General features: G+C 35.8%; 3 protein-coding genes and 1 pseudogene across 3 annotated transcripts; 3 read left to right on the top strand and 1 right to left on the bottom strand.

Annotated features, from left to right (window-relative positions):
- Window positions 1–2292: 2292 nt before the first annotated feature.
- Window positions 2293–5977, top strand: LOC104112791 (F-box/FBD/LRR-repeat protein At1g13570-like; annotated as a pseudogene).
- A 1789-nt stretch (window positions 5978–7766) lies between these two features.
- On the top strand, window positions 7767–9852 carry LOC138893165 (uncharacterized). Its single transcript, XM_070176940.1, has 2 exons — window positions 7767–8084; window positions 9811–9852. The coding sequence occupies exons 1-2, from the start codon at window positions 7767–7769 to the stop codon at window positions 9850–9852; spliced, it is 360 nt and encodes a 119-aa protein (XP_070033041.1).
- An 822-nt stretch (window positions 9853–10674) lies between these two features.
- LOC104112792 (geranylgeranyl pyrophosphate synthase 7, chloroplastic-like) lies at window positions 10675–11970 on the top strand. Its single transcript, XM_009622810.4, has one exon. The coding sequence runs from the start codon at window positions 10734–10736 to the stop codon at window positions 11829–11831; it is 1098 nt and encodes a 365-aa protein (XP_009621105.1). The 5' UTR covers window positions 10675–10733; the 3' UTR covers window positions 11832–11970.
- Window positions 11971–13073: 1103 nt separating this feature from the next.
- LOC104112793 (glutathione S-transferase DHAR3, chloroplastic) lies at window positions 13074–17193 on the bottom strand. The gene is made up of 6 exons (XM_009622812.4): window positions 16874–17193; window positions 16035–16125; window positions 15769–15912; window positions 15523–15640; window positions 14201–14341; window positions 13074–13344 (listed from the first exon to the last, which is right to left on the bottom strand). The coding sequence occupies exons 1-6, from the start codon at window positions 17049–17051 to the stop codon at window positions 13258–13260; spliced, it is 759 nt and encodes a 252-aa protein (XP_009621107.1). The 5' UTR covers window positions 17052–17193; the 3' UTR covers window positions 13074–13257.
- Between the last annotated feature and the right edge of the window lie 2139 nt (window positions 17194–19332).

The raw sequence follows: 19332 nt of genomic DNA, 5'->3' as shown, positions 1-19332 counted from the left end.
ATGGATGGATAACTTCTGTAGTTGTGCTTGAGGAATTACAAGCAATTATCATTAAAAGAAAAAAATTGGGAACATAAAAACTTTTGGAGAGAAAATATATTTGCTTTTTACTGCTGCAAATCATAAATTAGAAAACACTGGTAAAACAACTAACACTAGGTACATAGAAAAGAATTACAAGTTTATCTTATATTGATATAAACGTTACATTTAGGATAGCGTTAATAACTAATACAAACTAAAATGAAGTCACCATATTCTACAAAAGTATAGGTAGTCTATTATATAAGTTAGAGTCAAATAACTAAAGGTAAATTTAGATGGAAAATCTTCTAAAAATTTCACCTTTTTACTGAGAATAAGAAAAGAAAGGGTTCAAATATTGTGATATACAAGAATTACCTTTTATCTAACAATGACATTTTACATTCATTCGAAAAAATTGTGATATTCTTATCTTATTAATGATTTTAAGTGATTTTTAATAATAAAACCGAAATTATACTAACATTTAAGAAAAAAGGTTGTGAGTGCAATTTTTTAATTTCTTGGTTATATCCCAAAATTTGCATTGTCACTGATACACTAATTTATGGGGGATCAGAGCACTAGTGTAAAAAGAGTTATTGAATCAACAATTTACTCCATAAACTTCGGCTTTCTACTCCGATGTTGCATATGCACCAGTTCAAAAGTTGACAACAATCAGTATTTTGGCTAAAAGTTTTTTGGAAAATCACACAACATAGACGATTGTAGAAGAGTGGAGCTAAAAATATTCCATCACTTAAGTTGTCTCATACAATTAGGTGTCTATAGCTAACTCTAAGGTCCTTTTAAATCATTTAAGGGTTTTCTGAATGGTACTTAAAATGATAATTGTTAAATCAAAATATATTTAGACACAAATTAATCACATAGCCATTGGGCCCGGGCATAGCCCGGGCATAAAATTACTAGTTTAAGAATATGCAAGAGAGTAGTCAAGATGGCATGGCATGGCCATTTTTAGAGGTGGTTATTGAAAAATAGTCGGTGTTTGCTAAGTTATTGAAAAATAGCAGTATTAAGACGAAGATAAAATCCGGACAAAAGTACCATAGCTGAAACACGAAAAATTCTAGCATAATATGCTGAATTATGGAACTCTTGTATATAAACTTCCAGTATATTAAGTTGGAACTATAACACATTATGCAAGAATCTCATATGTAAAAAGTTCGAACTCCAACATATTATGCTAAAATCTTTACGTACTTTAAGGGTATTTTGTTTATATTTTATTTTCACATGAAAAATTGATTAAATTTCGATTACTTTTGAAACTATGACTAATTTTGGGAACTTTCAGAAATAACTGTTGTTTGGAGGCTTATTGATGGGCGTAACTATAATTTGTAAAAATAGCACGAACTAGCCAGTTTTCGGACTGATCATTCAAAAATAGCCAGCGTTTGCAAAGTCATTGAAAAATAGCCATTATTTTGCTGCAACACGGAAAGTTCCGGTATAATATACTGAAGATCGGTGCACCTATGTATGAACTTCCAGCATATTATACTGGACCAGTATATTATACTGGAACTCCAGTATATTATGCTGGAAGTCCGGTATACTTATGCTGGAAGTCCAATATACTTATGCTGTAGTTCTAGTATACTTATGTTGGAACTCCAATATAATATGCTGGAGTTCCAGTATACTTATGCTGGAACTCCAATATAATATGCTAGAATTCCAGTATATTATGCTGGAGTATTTTCCGGATTTTGAACAGTGTTTTCGTTCAAATTTATCTTTATATAAAAAGTGGCTAAATTTCGATTACTTTTGAAACCGTGACTATTTTTGAATAACCACTTGTAAATATGACTATTTTTGAATTTCTCCCCTATAATTTAACTAATTACATTCTGTAGCTGCTAATTGCTTGCCATGAGATATAGTATGTCGATGTATTCAATTCAATTGTATGCACTGTATTCAATTCGGATATATTCGTTCTTATATATTTTACATTATATTTAATTTTACTATATTAAATTCAGTTATATTCAAACAATAAAAAATTAAGAAATATGATGTATACCCCTCTATCAATTTTGATTGTATACACTGTATTCAATTCGGCTATATTCATTCTTAACTATTTTATATTGTATTCAAATAATAAAAAATCACAAAAAATAGTGATATTCGACTGTATAGAAGACACTCAAATTCGGGTGTATTTGTACAAAATACAATATATTTGTATCATCTTATCTTATGTAACTCAATAACAAATAATAGAAGAAAGTTTCATATATCTATTAGCGCGTAATAATTGTATCAATAAATACAAGTTTGATGAAAAAGACGTATCAATTGTATTGTATCTCATACAACAAAATACAGTATAGATACATACAAAGAAGAAGAAGACGACTTAGATCCGTGAAGTGTGTTTTCGATTCGAGAGAAACAAAGACTCTCATCAGCGCAGATGGCCGGCGCCGGACTTCGACCAGAAAAAAGGGGCAGAAAAGGGGAAAGTGATAGGGGCAGAAGAGAAAAAGAAAGAGAAAGAAAGAAGGAGAAGAAGGGTCTGGAAGCAGAAGAAAGACGAGCACTCCATGAATCAACATCAATATTTGCTTTACTTCACTTTGATTTTCTTGAATTTTAAAGGATTAAGCTGGATTCTGGTTTGATACAGTGAAATTCAAGTACCAATTCGACTCAATCGTTGGGACAAAGGGGATGGGGTTGACGATTTATAAATTTTGAGGAGTTTTGGTATGAGTGATTTGGGAAACAGAGTGCAATTTGGCCAGAAGAACTGACTTTAGGGTTGAAAATCTTCTTAGAGGCTATTTGCTACTATAAAACCTAAATTGTAGCTATGTATTATAATTATTTTAATTTTTTTTTTGTGATAAAGATAGTGTATAAGTTAGTTATACACCATATAAATTTTCTGCTAATTTTCAATTAATATTAACAGTTGTAAATCAAACTATTTCCTATTTTTTTTCTCCAGAGAGTACTATTTAAGGCCCAGCCCAAACACAAAAAAAGTGTTTTCGGTTTTGCTGAAATTGGGACGGAGGGAGTATTATATTAAGTATTCTTTTTCCAAATCTGGTGCTAATAAGCTCTATTGAGAAGGTGAAAGAGAGTTAGATAAAGAAATCCAGAGCCAAATATCGTGCGAAGTCTTTTTTGAAGAGTGGAAACATTTGCTAATCAACATGACTCAAGGTATTGACTTCTCTCTTTCCTTTTTTTTCTTTCTTCTTTTCATAAATTTTAAGCCTAAAAATTAGTATTCAAATTCTTCTGCTTAGTGTATGTATGGTTGTTGTAATCCTAAGGTTGTAAATGTAGTTTGAGTCTATGCTTGAAGGAAAAATAGTAGTAGTAGTAGTAGTGTGTTTTTCTCTAGTTGTTTGCTACAATGAATTGGAAATTTTACTGTTTAGTGATGAAATTTGAAGTTTTAAAATTTGACAAAGCAACTCAGATTCCTCAATTTATAACTTCTATCTGTCAACTGATCCAAAAATGAAAATGTTTTATTTTACTCCTATTAAGTAGTCGAAGAAGAAGAAGTCAAAAATGAAGAAAAAGGAACATTCTGAGAGAATTAGGTTTCAAACCCTTCTGAGTAGAAGCACTTTTAGTCTGGTCATTTCGTGCACCGTAGGGTATGGCTTAGTGGTCGATGAAATAAGAGGAGAACCACGAGGTCTTAGGTTCAAATTTCAGAGGAGATAAAAAAATACTAGGTAATTTCTACCTATCTACCTAAGCTTTGCCGGGTTGAGTTACCCGGTACCTGTACTGGTGGGAGGTATTACGTAGCCAGTGGAATAGTCAAGGTGCGCGAAAGTTAGCTCCGATCGCCACTGTCTTTTTGTTTGTCAGGGTACCAGGTTCGAACTCTTGACCTAGTGGCATGAAGAGGACTCTCTCAACCACTATGAACAAGAATAACCGGTACTCGAACACCATTATCATACAAAAAAAAACATCAACCACTATACTTAAAGGACTGTTCTATTTTTTTTTCTTCTCCAAAACAGATGGTGAAAGAGCTGATGTTGAAGGGGATAGAGAAGATAGGATCAGTGGTTTACCAAGAAATGTTACAGATCGTATCCTTGAGCTTTTACCTGCTCAAGATGCTGCAAGAACTAGTATTTTGTCAAGGAACTGGAGATATATTTGGGCTACTCTTCCAAATCTGGTGCTGGATTACCAGTTCTTTCACGAGTTAATAGAAGAGCCCGAATCCAAGCTCAAACAAGTAGTAGATGAGATCCTGCTACTGCATATGGGGGACATTGTGAAGTTCATTCTCGACACCAGAGGAGCACATTTCTCTTCGTGTCCAGATATTGATAGATGGGTGCTTTATGTCACCAGAAATGGCGTCAAGAAGCTAACCCTTCGCATTTCAAATCTCAATACCTATACTCTGCCGTCTTCTATTTTTAAATGTTCAATATTGACACACTTGGAACTCACCAACTGTGTCTTCAAACCACCCAGTTCTTTTCTTGGTTTTCCGAATCTTATCTCCCTTGATCTGCAACGTACAACCTTTGTGCCAACCACATCATTTTGCGTTATCCGAGTCCCCCTTCTTGAGAACTTGTCCTTGTCCATGTGTTATGGTACTCAATACCTCAACATTATTTCACCAGGGTTGAAATCCTTATATGTTCGAGATAATCACTACTATCTCGTACTAAATTGTTTTATGAACTGCAAGAATTTGAGTGTCTTCGAACTTGACTATAACGAAGCGGTTGATAATCAAATCATGATGAAAAATCAACTTTGGAGAAGCTTCTTATTAGCTTGCCTGCACTTGAGGTACTTTATTTGAGTTCATATTTCCTTGAGGTAAGAAACTCATTATTTGTTTTTTCACTTGAATATTTGCTTATAGTGATTGTAAATTCATGTGGTTCTGATTAATATTTGCTTCATAGATTTTGAGTGCAGATGTAGTTCCAAATGGGCTTCCTTTTACGCTCAACTTTTTGAGGCATCTGTCGCTATGTGTAGCCTTTGACCATCTGGGTCAGACTCCTTATGCTCTACAGTTAATTAAGAATTCCCCCAATTTGAGTAAACTTGAGATCTCGGTAAGTAATAGTAGTAAATTATGCAGTCTTGAACTTGATATGTGTATAATCTGGTTCATTTTTGCACTTCATATTTGTGAACATGGAAAGGGAGCCTTGGAGCAACGGTAAAGTTGTCTCTGTGTGACCTATAAGTCACGGGTTTGAGCCGTGGAAACAACCACTAATGCTTGCATTAGGGATATATGTCTACATCACATCCTTGAGGTGCGATCCTTCCTCGGACTCCGCGTGAATGCAGGATGCTTTGTGCACCGGGATGCCCTTTTATTTGTGAACATGAAAAGCTAAAACGTGTTGGTGTTTTCTTTTTGTACCATTAGGTATTATCTACCACCGATAATGTCGAAGCAGTTTTGAAGTATCTGGACATGCCGTCTTGCTTGGAACAGCCACTCAACAAGCTCGAGTATGTGACCATCAGATATTTTGAGGGCTCAAAAGTTGAACTGCGTTTTGCAAAGCTATTGCTTTGTCGCACTCCATCTCTGCTAAGAATGTGCATTAGTCAGGAGACAGACATAGACATTGATATCGCCTTAGAGTTGCTGCGTTTTCCCAGAGCTTCTCCCAGGGCAGAGCTGTTGTATTTTTTATGTTAGGATTAGGATTTTAACTTAGTTGATCTATGTGATTCAAGGGTAGGAATGCAGATTGATGCATTATCTGTGTGGCGGATGGAGCATGTAAGCAACGGTTTAGCCGAACCCAGCCTTTTTGACATAGGAGTATAGATACATATGTGGGAATCCGTTAGAAAAGTATTACATTTTGAATCCTCAGTAATGGGTTCAAGTGTAAAAACCTTAATGTTGAATCCATCAAATTACAATCTTGAATCTGCCTATGTACATGTGAGGACCTTGTCATGTTCCGATTGCTTGTTTTGGTTTTTAAAATTGGTAGAAAAAGAAGTCAGTAGATTTGTAGGAATTACTGACGTAATCTTGGGATTGACTTTTGGGTAAACGGACTTGCTATTGGATGCGCATTGATATCTCTGCTAAAGATGCGCATTAGTCAGGAGGCAGACATAGACATTGATATCGCCTTAGAGTTGATGCGTTTTCCTAGAGCTTCTCCCAGGGCAGAGCTGTTGTATGTTCTACCTTAGGATTAGGATTTTAACTCAGTTGATCTGTGATTCAAGGGTAGGAATGCAGATTGATGCATTATCTGTTCTCAATGATCTGTGGCGTTAAATATGTCCGAGTCTGTGTCGATGCGTATGATAAGATTAGCAGTCTTTTGCTATATTGCTCTGTTGTCTACTTCTATTAAAGTTGCCTGGCTATTGAGAAATATGTTCTTTCATGTTTTGGCAGCAAGGAACTTTATTCTGAATATAGAATCTGGACTGTAATAGAAACAGTGCCACTCTGCACATCCGTTGATCTATGGTGTGTAAAGTTCAGCCAGGTGTCTGATTAGAAGTTCAAAAGTGAGTGGAGCAAGGGGTTTTGGGGGGGGGGGGGGGGGTTGTTAAATTGAAGTTTATTATTGTGCGGCTCTAACTCTAATGATCTTTATGTATTTTTGTATTCCTTGACTTATGTGATTATTTGTTGTTGTTTTCATCCCGACCTTCTGATTACAATACTTAGTTTTAGTTTTGTATATTTGTATTTTTGCTTCGGTTTTCTAATTGGTGTGCTTGCTGCTACCCTTCCTTTCATTTTTCCTAAGTTGAGGATCTTTCGGAAACAACCTCTCTGCCTTCTTGAAGGTAGGGGTAAGATTTGCGTACATACTATCCTCCTCAGACCCCACTTATGGGTTACTCTGGGTCTCTGTTGTTGTTGTTGTTGTTGTTGGATCTTTAATTACCCACTTTATGAAGATACTCTCAAAAAAAAGTAGAATTGATAGTGTCTTAACTACTCCTATTGGTCAAAGAACTCTAGATTTTAGGTACAACTGACTTTTAGCCTAACATATTGGAAGCTTGTATTGAAGAAGTAATGTTGTTAAGTGATGGCTTGCGCTAAAGGAATTGAGAGATGCCACGATCTTTAGTATTCTTGTTATCCCAAAGAGCGGAAAAGGCTAGACGTAAGGGATTGAGCTTGAAGTCTTTCACTAGAAGATTCTTGGCGTAATGGTAAAAATTGTCGCTTATATGACTAGGAAGTTATTGCACAGATGCAAGATAAAACTACTTCGTGTATAGTTGAAGTTTCGTGCAGTGGGTTTCTTTTTTTTTTTTTTTTATTTAATTGAAAGCTTGTAGAGACACATTATAATATTTTTGGTTGAATAAAACACTAGAAAACTTAGTAAAGTCCAAAGGAATAAAAGCATCACTTACCTATAAAAATATGTTTATAAGAATGACCTTGTAAAATCACAACCAACATCATTGCCATAACAACTTTCTTTACTGTTCCTTAAAGCTCATATCAATGGCATTTTTGGTTACCATTTCTGGCCGTATTTGCTCCTTTCTAATACCCTAAACAATAAACGCATGAGTTTTCATGAGGATTCAAAAAAAAAAACAAGAGGATAAACACGCGAGGGTACCTGATACCTGATCAAAAGAGAAGCAGGGGAAGCAAAATCTAATATGAGTACATGAATTTTTTTTTGGCTTTGTATGGGATTGAGTGTTGGCCGTCAAGATCGTTCATGTCCAGAAGAAAGGTAGCAGAGATGAGAATGTTGAAATGGATGTGCGAGCACATCAAGTTAGATAGGATCAGAAATGAGGTTATTCGCGACAAGGTGTGTGTGGCCCCTGTTGAGGACAAGATGTGGGAAGCGCGGATTAGGTGGTTTAGTCATGTGAGGAGGAGGAACACAGACGCCCCGGTAAGGAGGTGTGAGCGGTTGACCGTGGAGGGCCTACAGAGAGGTAGAGGTAGGCCAAAGAAGAGGTGGGGAGAGGTGATTAGGCAAGACATGGCGCAACTTCAGTTGACCGGGGACATGACTCTTGATAGGAAGGTATGGAGATCGGGAATTTAGGTAGTAGAGTAGGTAGTCTAGAGTGTTCATAATAGTAGTATTGATACGCAGTCTCGCTTTCTGTTGGTAGTAGGTTTTTATGACTAACCGTTGTTTTCTTTCATTGTTGATCACCTTAATATCTTGTTTTTATTTTGCTTTTATATGACTTTTTGGTACTGTCCCTTCTTGTCTATATTTTCATTAATGTGGTGCTTATGCTTTTCTGAGCCGATGGTCTATTGAAAACAATTTCTCTATCCTCACAAGGTAGGGGTAAGGTCTGCGTACACACTACCCTCTCCAGACCCCACAGTGTGAGATAATACTGGGTATATTATTGTTGTATACAACGTATAATTTTCGAATGAACCCTTGGTTCAGCTGCACCCCTTCCAACCACCTAGCTCCACTACTGTGCATGGAGTTGATCAAATTAAGTTTGATCACTATCTTCAACTTATAAGTTTTTAATGTAGTTAGTCATTCACTTAGGGTGGTTTGGTAAGAGGTATTAGAAAAAATAATGCAAGCATTAGCTCTATGCATTACTAATATTTTGTTAGGTACATTTTTTTAACATGTGTATTAGTTATACATCATACTTAATATTATCATATGTATAAGTAATGTATAGAAAACCATGGCATAAGTAATACCAAGGGTACTAATGCATGCATTAAGTTGGTTAAAGATAAAATTATCTTTAAAGTCCCTTAAAACTTGAGAATATGGAGGGCATTTTTGTAAACAACTATTTTTCTTAAAAATTATACAATGCATTATAATTTTAGTACACCACACCAAATAATAGATAAGAAATAATATCTGCATAACTAATGCTTGTATTGCTTACCCATGCATTACTAATACACCTTATTCCGCACTATTCTTATATACCCTACAAAGCGACCCCTTAGAGTGACACAATTAATTTATACACAAAGTCAAATTGACACCTTTATTGAATGAATGGAGTTGATCAAATCAATTCAAAATCGTGGATTGTTTTCTTTCCGTCTTTTCCTTCTTATCCAAGTGTAACTATGTGCATAAATCAATTCAAACTTCTTTTTTTTTAAAAAAAATCAGCCTGGTATACGAAGCATCATATGTTTATACAGGATTCGGAAAAAGGTCGCACCGTAAAAAGTGCAATATATGCAGCCTACCCTGATGCAAGGATCGGTGGCTGCTCCAAGGCTCCCCTTCCTCCATCCAAACGTCTTAATCAATTGAAACTTCTTAAATGGTCTAAACTCTAACTTTAATTTTCTTTCCATCCAAACCAAGGTCCCCTTAGAGTCATTACATGATATGGTACAACAACAACAACCCAGTATAATTTTATTAGTGGGGTATGAGAAAGATAGTGTATATACAGACCTTACCTCTACCCTGGGGTAGAGAGGCTGTTTCCGATAGACCATCGGCTTCCTCCATCCAAGAACTCCCCACCTTGCTCTTGGGGTGACTCGAACTTACAACCTCTTGGTTGGAAGTGAAGAGTGCTCACCACTAGAACAACTCACTCTTGTCTCCTTACGGTAGTATAACCAAAAGAGAACCCTGTTACAATTCCACTTATTAAAACAGTATATACCTTTTTTGTGCTTTTCTTTAGAACCTGTCTCCTTAGGATTCTAAAGTCTGATGTCTCCAAAGTAGCATCTATGTAGTTTGGGAGTTTCTGAATTTTAATCCATTATTTAGTTTGTCTCTGCAGGCTATGGAATCTCTGGATATTGCTGCTTCCTTTCTATTTTAAATGAGTTTTGCTTTTCATTAGCTGCTAATATCCTCTTAAAAGAACTCAAGAACATCCGGTATTTACACCAAAATCATATTAATTTAGGAACGAATTGAGAAGATAAATTAATTAACTATGGCTTAATATGTAAAGACACACAGTATATATTTACTGAATTGGTGTAAATACCAAATTTATTCTTGATAGCCTCCTGCTTTGAATGTTACTTATGAGCATGACTACAAAAACAAATTCCTTGCCAAACTGGACATATATATAAATAAATAAAAAAACAAATCCCTTGGCCTTGAATTTCTGGTCCATGATATTAAATGATGCAATAGCTAGCCTTCGAGTTTGGCCAAGAACTTTATTCTAAAGATACTCCCAAGAAAAAGTAGAATTGATAGTTTTAGCTATTAGTCAAAGAATTGCAGATTTTAGGTACAGACTTTTAGCCTAACATATTGAAAGCTTGTATTGAACAAGTTGATCCTGGGCACAATGGTAAAAATTGTGGCGATGCAGGAAATTATGGATTCAGTTGCGATAACAACCTCTTACATAAATGCAAGATAATAATGTATACATAAGGCTCGATGTGATTCGGCCATCCTTCGACCCCGCGCATAGGTTGAAATTTAGTGTACCGGGTTTGCTTCTCTTTTTTCTAATTTAAAGCTTGTAGACACAAATCATAATAAATTTTGTTGAATAAAACACTAGAAAACTCGCTAAAATCCAAGCCGTAATTGAGGGAATAATTATAAATCTTATGCAAGAGGAATCAAAGCATCACTTACCTATAAAAGCAAGAGTATATAAGAATGGCCTTGTTCCTTCACCACCGACACCATTGACATAAAAACTTTCTTCAGTATTCTTAAAAGTTCATAGCAATGGCATTTTTGGCTACCATTTCTGGCCATGAAAATTTGCTCCTTACCAATACCCTAAACAATAGCTTTATTTTTAGTGGAAAACCTCCACATAGACATTCTTATAGTTTCCTCCCCAAGAAAATCCAGGCTAGCAGTGTTGCAAACTCATCCAAAACATTTCAATTCAAAGAAGAAGAATTCTCATCCAAAACAGAGAAATTCATCTTGCCTGAGTTTGACTTTAAAGAATACATGAAAATGAAGGCAATTAAGGTAAACAAAGAACTAGATGATGCAATACCAATGCAAGAGCCTATGAAAATTCATGAAGCCATGAGATACTCACTTCTAGCTGGTGGAAAACGTGTCCGGCCGATCCTTTGCATGGCTTCTTGTGAAGTAGTAGGAGGGGATGAATCCTTAGCTATTCCTGCAGCTTGCGCGGTTGAGATGATCCACACCATGTCACTCATCCACGACGATCTTCCTTGCATGGACAACGATGATCTACGTCGTGGCAAGCCCACGAACCACAAGGTTTTCGGGGAAGACACTGCAGTTCTAACAGGGGATGCACTTTTGTCTTTGGCCTTTGAACATGTAGCTACCAAGACTAAAGATGTGACACCCCAAAGAATGGTTCAAGCCGTTGGCGAATTGGGTTCAGCAGTTGGCTCGAAAGGGCTTGTGGCAGGGCAGATTGTGGACTTAGCTAGTGAGGGAAAACAAGTGAGCCTAACTGAATTAGAGTACATTCACCACCATAAAACAGGGAAACTTTTGGAGGCTGCTGTGGTTTGTGGGGCAATAATTGGGGGAGGGAATGAGATTGATGTGGAGAGAATGAGGAACTATGCTAGATGCCTTGGACTGTTGTTTCAAGTGGTAGATGATATTCTTGATGTTACTAAATCATCAGAAGAGTTGGGAAAGACAGCTGGTAAGGACCTAGTGACTGATAAGGCTACATATCCTAAGTTGATGGGGCTTGAAAAAGCTCGGGATCTCGTCGGAGAGCTGGTGGCTAAGGCCATGGATGAGCTGAGCTACTTTGATGCCGCCAAGGCGGCACCTCTTTATCATTTTGCTAATTATATTGCACATCGCCAGAATTGATTGACTGAAAAGTTCATGGTGAAGACACTGTATACATAAATGTAATAGTACTGAACTTCATGTCATATTTCTACTTATGGGACCAAGTAAAAGAAAATGAAACATGGGTAATAGGGAGACCTAAACTTTTACCTGGTAACTAAGTGGGACACCTTTTATGTGCGGATTCAGGGATCACATAGAGCTTTTGAAGTTATCAGATTCAATAGTATTTTCACTATACAGAAATTCAAACTAGCTAGGAGTATGCACGGAAAAGATATATCAGATCATTCTACATGCTTTAATCACAAAATAATTCTGCATTTTGCAGCATCATTCAACAAGAACTTCTCACCAAGAATTTTGATCTTCCTGCGATTTAATGACAGATGCTCTCTACTTGTCTCATTCTTTTTATAACGTTCGTGTCCAAGCCAACTTGGCACAATTCGACTATTCTAGTGGGATACGTGCTACCTTCTACCAATACAGGGAAGCAAGCTATTGTATCATCTAAAGCAGTGGATAAGGAAAATGTGGTGCAGCAAAATTAGAAACATGAAACCATCAATGAAAACTAAGGGTAAGTTCAGTGAATTAAACATTGATCAAATTAGATGTCATAGGTATAGGCTTTAGCTCAACTGCCTTTATCGTTGCTATATTAATAACCACTAGTGATAGTCACCAGATTTTGCCAATATAATATGGAATTTCAATTCATGGATCATCCTATACGTAGCTCGAAAGCTTGATAGCAGACTATTTGCACCGAATGAAAGTGCACATTAATCAAGTATGACTACAATTAATAGAATTTTTAATTCTTTTTGATAACCATGAAAAGTTACATGTAAAATACAAATTATCACAGCTCAAAAAATTACCCTTGGCTGAACAAACTCTTATCATATTTTTCCTCAGGTACTATGCATTAGGGAAGGCGTAAATTCCAACCAATTGCAAGTTCCCAGTGTCTCTTTTGATTGAGGAACAGTTTCCACTAGAAACAACTAATCCAATAGTAAAATAGATCTCTTGACAGAGGATATCAGAAGGTTTAGCACTATATCGGAATCTTCTAAAATATTTCTTGCACCACATGGTATTAATAGAGGTGGCACGAAGCAGTTCCAGAATGCAAGTGCTAAAGGATTCACAAGCAGAGAAGGTGTTTTTAACAAGGATGCTGCACCAAGTGGCCAACATTAATGTTTCCTTACCTGACAAAATTACAACTTTTGCATACACACAAGCATCTGGAAGTATGTGTTACTTATATAATTCATGCTATCATTCAGTCAAATAAGGACGAGTATGTGTTTTTAATCAAAGTATACATGGCAAAGAACAGTCATAGAGACTTCCAAATGCTTGCTTACTATATATACCTTGCAACAAAAACCTAATCCTCAAAAGTGCAAAAGATGATGATATCGTTTGTCTAACCCATGACTTTTGGTCGCCAACCCTCAATGACATCCTCTTTTAGCGCCCGCGTGTTGATGAATGATTCCCTGGAGAATATACTCTGAGCACAAAACAAATCAAGGTATAAGAATCTATTCAGTTGGCAACTATCTCACCAGACAGACAAATGCATGAATAAGTATTTTCTACTGGAAAAGAAATTTCTTTATCTTTCATCTTTGATCTTGTCTTATTTCTCTATTTATCCTTCTTTTTTAGTATTTGTTAGGATTTGTGAGAAGAAGAGAATCTTAGGAGGTATAGGGAGACAAGAGAGTGTAATGAAAACATAATAACTTAGAGGAACCCTAAATCCTCATTCTATAAGTCCTAATTCTCTTTCTCGATACACCTCCAAATACTTGTGAATCAAAGCCAAAGCAAATTTTATGTTTCAATGTGACTTTAGGATCTTCAACTTAAAGACAAAGCAAAAACACATACTCAGAGAGTGTATGACACAAATTCAACAAGAGATACTAAGAGAGTGCATGACACAAATTCAACAAGAGATACTAAGAGAGTGCATAGCACATATACAGATACATCAGACGGTCAGGAATTGAAATTATTCATAGCCTATAAAACTGGGCTGGAGATCGATTTTTTATTAATAGAAACTGCCTGCCGTTTTATTTTTATAAAAATCTACCAACCCAGACAATGACTATTTCTTAGGCCAAAATCTCAACTTTTGAGACTGACAAACAAAAGAATATAGCAACAAAGTCAAGATGTGTGAACTTCCTATAACATTCACTGGGTATCAGAGGCTATGTTGAGGAATTATTGCAATAAGAAGCCAGGTTCAGCAACTAACGCCTGATACTGTTACTAGATGCTGCATGAACTGAACAAGGATCAATATAATTACTTAAAAAGATAATGAAGATAACCTAAAGAGAAACTTTGTGTACCTTCATGTACGACTTCACGTAGGGAAATGAATATGGAACAGACCAATTCTTATAATGCCCCAAAGCTATTTCTAAATGGTATAGCTTTGGTCCAAGCGACAGATCCCCGGCAGATACCTCATTTCCATTTATAAATGGGCCCTTCAAGCAAATACAAAGAAAAACTTCGTCAACAGTTGCTAGAAGCTGGAAGGAATACAATTAGAAGTAACCTGTTTGAAAAACATGGGCATAACTCATAAGTCAAAGCACATTTGTGTAATAAAGCAAATTCAAAATTCACACAAGCCAGGAAATAGTTTTTCCTCAATAACAAGGGCATTTCATTAAAAGGATCTTTTGTCTTTCACACAAAAGGGCGAATGAAGAAAACGTCATTTTGGCTTCTTCTTTTTCTCCGTCTTTCTCCGTAACTTTCTTGCTGTTATACCACTCTTAGAGATTTTAGCAGTGTTGGTGAAAACTTGACTTTGATTTGGAGAAGATTAAAAGAAAACAAAATTAGGTAAGAAAAAATGAAACGTGTATGTATCCAATCATCCCTACACTCCACTTGTGGGATTACACTAGGTTTTTTGTTGTTGTTGTAGTATGTCTCAGACCAATTTGATAGGGCATACTGGTTTATTGATTTTCCTGCATTTGCCAAACTAGGCCAAAACCAATCTAAGTATTTGCCCGACCTACATAAACCGAAGAGATTGCAGCTAAAACAAGAGGGAAAACCACTTCTATCTAACTTCAGCACAGTTAAGTGTAAGCTGTAGAAAATGTAGCTGCAATGGCAACTAGAGAAATAAATGATAGACCAAAATGGCACCAGTTCAACCGGGAGAAGAGCATATTTTACAAAATCTCAATTGAATTACTCTCCATCATTTCCATAAGCACCAAAATGTCATGTTATGCCTTTCATATGATGAATTTTAAAGCTTGACCACCTCTGTATTCTCAAATTCAGGCCTGTCGCTCACTGTGGTAGCCGAATGGGTCGTTTGGTATAATGGTGGGATAAACCAGGATGTCCCATGGGATTAGCTATCCTACCTTTAATATGGGATAGCTAACCCCACCATTTCAGTAGAAAATTTATCTCGGGATTAGCTAATACCTATAACAAACATGGGATAAATACAATCCCAAATTCTATCCTGAGATTATTATCCTTATCCCTTGTACCAAACGACCCCTAAGACCGTAGACAACCAAAAGTACTTGATTGTTCAAAATGTAGGGTATGCTCTTCTCACCCTAAAATTCATAAACAGCATAATATAAACACAAGCATCACGCACATATACAGATAAAATTCAATCACTTACATTTTCTTTAAGGTAATCATTAAAAGCTGTCAGCTCATCAAGTAATTCTTGCTCTGCTCCATCACTCGGGTCTTTGCTTTTCAGAAAAGCAACAAACTTTGGAAAGATCTTTGATCCACTACAAGAATATGAAACATAATGAGATACAATTGTGCATTAAAATGCCAAATAATTAGTAATTAGATTCTTCATAGGCAAACATAATATGAAAACTGCACATCAATGATCACGACAGGTAAAACCTACACGGAAGCCTTCTCGGGAGGAGTTGTCAGCGGAGGTTGAGGGAATTTCTCCTCGAGTGCCTGTGTAATGACATCTGAATCCGGAACCCATTTCTCATCAAGCTTTATAAGTGGAACTTTACCTTCAGGACTTATCTTCAAAAACCTAGATAAATTGTTATATAAAGAACTTCAGTTACTTAAAAATGTACAACTTGAAAATAATAATACTAAATTATCACCTATATGGAAACAACTAACTTAGGTATAAGGATGTTAAAAACTAACCATTCAGGCTTGTTTCTCAAATCAACATACTTCATGTCATATGGAAGGTTCTTTTCCTCCAAAGTCAGCAAAACCCTCTGCGTAAACGGGCCTAAACGAGAAAAAAAGGGAACAATGTGACTCCAAAATTTCAATTCAAAATGTTGCTCTTTTACAAATGCCAACAAGAACTATGACTACGCCACAGACCCAAACAAACTGGGGTCGGCTATATGAATCATCACTTTTCCATTTTAGCTCAATCCCATATCATCATTATACAACAACAACAAAAAAAAAAAATCCAGTATAGTCCCACAAGTGAGGTATGGGGAGGGTAGATAGTACGCAGACCTTGCCCCTACAGTGAATGTACAGAGTTTGTTCCCAGTAGACCCTCGGCACGAGGAAAGGTGATAAAAATAAAAGTGAAAAAATTAAGTTAAATGTATATAAATCATAGCGATAATAATGATAACAATACAATTATTATAGCAATACCGTCTTTTACTAATGCCACTAATGCTATAATGTGTAACAAGCTAGTCCAGAAAGAAGGCTAATCAACTAAAATGTTCCCAGTAAATACTTCACATACCATATCTGCCCAGTAAAACAAAATTTCTAACAAAAAAATTTAACTTTTGGAGTTCCAACATTTTATCAGTGGCAAAATTATTCTTAGGAATGATAATATTCTCATAAATACTAAATTTTAGTATAATCAAGAACTGCCCTCTGAGACTTTACTGTACCACAAATGAATAAGCATTAAGCAATAAACACCAAGAATATCATTATCAGAACTAATAAAGATTAACAATGAAATAAGGGTTAGCAATTGAGGAATTTTGACATACAGTCGCCGAGCTTGTTCGGGGTAGTAATTGATTGTTTGACACAAATTTCAAGAGGGGCCATTGATATTATAGTGAAAGCTCTTCTTGGGGCTATAAATTTGGGGCGTTGGATGTTGGCAAAGTGTTTGATAGAGGTTGAAAGTGCAGCTGCCGATGGTGTTATCTTCACTGTCGACATTTTGCACACTGGTATTTTTGCTGCAGAAGCCTCTAGGCCTAAAATTTAGCAACGGGAAAGAAGTGACACTGTTGTTTTTTGATGAGTGGACGTGTGGCAATTAGCAATTGTAGGTGAGAGAGCCCAAGATATGGTGTGGTGTGAAATTCAATTTTAGTGATATTATATTTATATTTGATAGTCGAAAAAATAAAAATAAAAAAAAAATTTATATAATTATTATATATAACACACAAAATATAAGGGCTCTATAAAGATGAATCTAGACATGATTAGTTGGATTGAATAAGAGTTATGTTTTACCCTTAATTAGCCTTGGGGCAATTTGCATAAATAAGAACTTTTGGGGTTACTATTTAGATTTTGATTTCCCTAAGAAAAGTCTTGGGAATTTGCCTCGGTATAAGGGTGACAAGTGGGCCGGTCCTGAGCCTAAACGGGCTAAGTGGTCCGGTTCAAACGGTCCCGGTCCGGTCCCAAATTAAACGGGTCAAACGGTCCCGGGTTAAACGGTCTTTTTGTAAAGACTGGTTCGGGACCGGAACCGTTTGGTCCCGGGCTAAATGGGCTAAGTGGGCCCAATAATTTTTTTAAAAAAAATAAATAGAAATTAGAGACAAAAGGATGTTAAAAATAATATCTAAGGAAATGCCTTGTAAAATTTATTATAGAATTGTGACCTAAATTTTTAAATATTTTTTAATTCAAATTTAAAGTCTATTTACAAAAATATTGTAAAGAGATATTCAAAGCAATGCCTTGTAATTTTATTATAGCATTAAAAAATATGGTAATATCTTTCTTAGTCTTCATCCCCCTATGGATGAGCACAACAAGGTGCTAATACCACCATTGAGAAGAAAAAGAAACTAATCAAGATATGCCAAAATATAAGTTACATAATACATACTAATTTTTGTTCATACAAGTTACATGGTATCTCTTACAAACTTCATAAATCTATCAAGGTCCGGAGGAATTTCCGTTGGTGGTGGCAGAAAAGTAGCTTGGTAATCGCCACTTCCGGGCAAAGCAACATTCTCCGCAAGTTCAGCTAGCATTTCTTCGTAAGCTTCGTTTTCATCTGGTTGTGATTCAACAAGTGCAAAATTTCTTCTTTCCGACCGGATCCAATCTCTCAAAAGTACTGATTTTTCCAAGCTCTCCCTCATAGACGCTCTATAATCACCGAGTTGAAGTCTTGCTTGACTGAAAGCGCTCTCTGATACCACTGTTGAAGCTTGAATAGTTAAAATGTCTCGGGCCATCCTTGAAAGAACCGGAAAGTATTTTTGTTTGTCCTTCCACCATTCCAAAAGATTAAAGGAGCCGTCGGGATTCACTTCCTTAATTCCCTGCGACAAATAAACTTCAAGCTCATTTAATTGTGAAAAATCACAACTGCTAGAATCTTGAGAACCCCTAAACCCCGCCCAAGTACTAAGTGCTCTTACTCCCGCAGTTCTTTTAGATGATTGAGAATCAGAAGAAGAAGGAGTTGGAACATTTGGTCTAGCATGATTTAATGCAACTAGATAAGTATTAAAAATAGTTTGAGCATTTATTCTAATTGTGGCTATTGCTTCCGGAAGTTGAGACAATTCCTCATCTTCAAGTGTTAAACCATTATAAACACTTTCATACCAAAAATGAGGACCTCCTAATTTCATATAAGGATTTAACAAAGCAGAAACACCATAAATATGGGGAATAGGGAAAAAATAATTTTTAAACTTTTTTCTCATAGAATCAATAGCAAATTTATAAATTTTTTCACCCTCTGAAAAATGACCAAACAAATTTACAAGTTCTGCAATATAAACTAAAAAGTTAGAAATAGTAGGATAATATTGCCCAGAAAATTTATTTGTAGCAATATTAAATTTTTCTAAAAAATCTACAAGTATTTTAATATTAGCCCAATCCCCATTTGTAAGGTGCTCATCATCATCATTTACATGTGCATTAAATGTTGAGTTTATGGGGTTTCTATATTCATATGCAACAACCAAACTTTCATACATGTAATTCCATCTAGTTGGACAAGGTTTAGGAACCTTTCTTTCTCTTAGGCAAAATTCATCGCATCTTTTAAAATATTCTCTAAGTCTACTTCTACGGTTTGAATAAAAAAGCCAGTTAAGAGCCATTTTAACCTTTTCAATTTCAATATTTAAAATTCTCATATCATCACCCACAATTAAATGGTAAATATAACAAATACATCTAACATGAAAAATGTCACTAAATGCAGGATTTAGCGTTGTGGTAAGCAAGGCTA

The sequence above is a fragment of the Nicotiana tomentosiformis genome, chromosome 5, assembly GCF_000390325.3.
Source record: "Nicotiana tomentosiformis chromosome 5, ASM39032v3, whole genome shotgun sequence".
NCBI classification, from domain to species: domain Eukaryota; kingdom Viridiplantae; phylum Streptophyta; class Magnoliopsida; order Solanales; family Solanaceae; genus Nicotiana; species Nicotiana tomentosiformis.
Note: the sequence above shows the minus strand (reverse complement) of the source record. Positions and strands in the feature narration are given on the sequence as shown.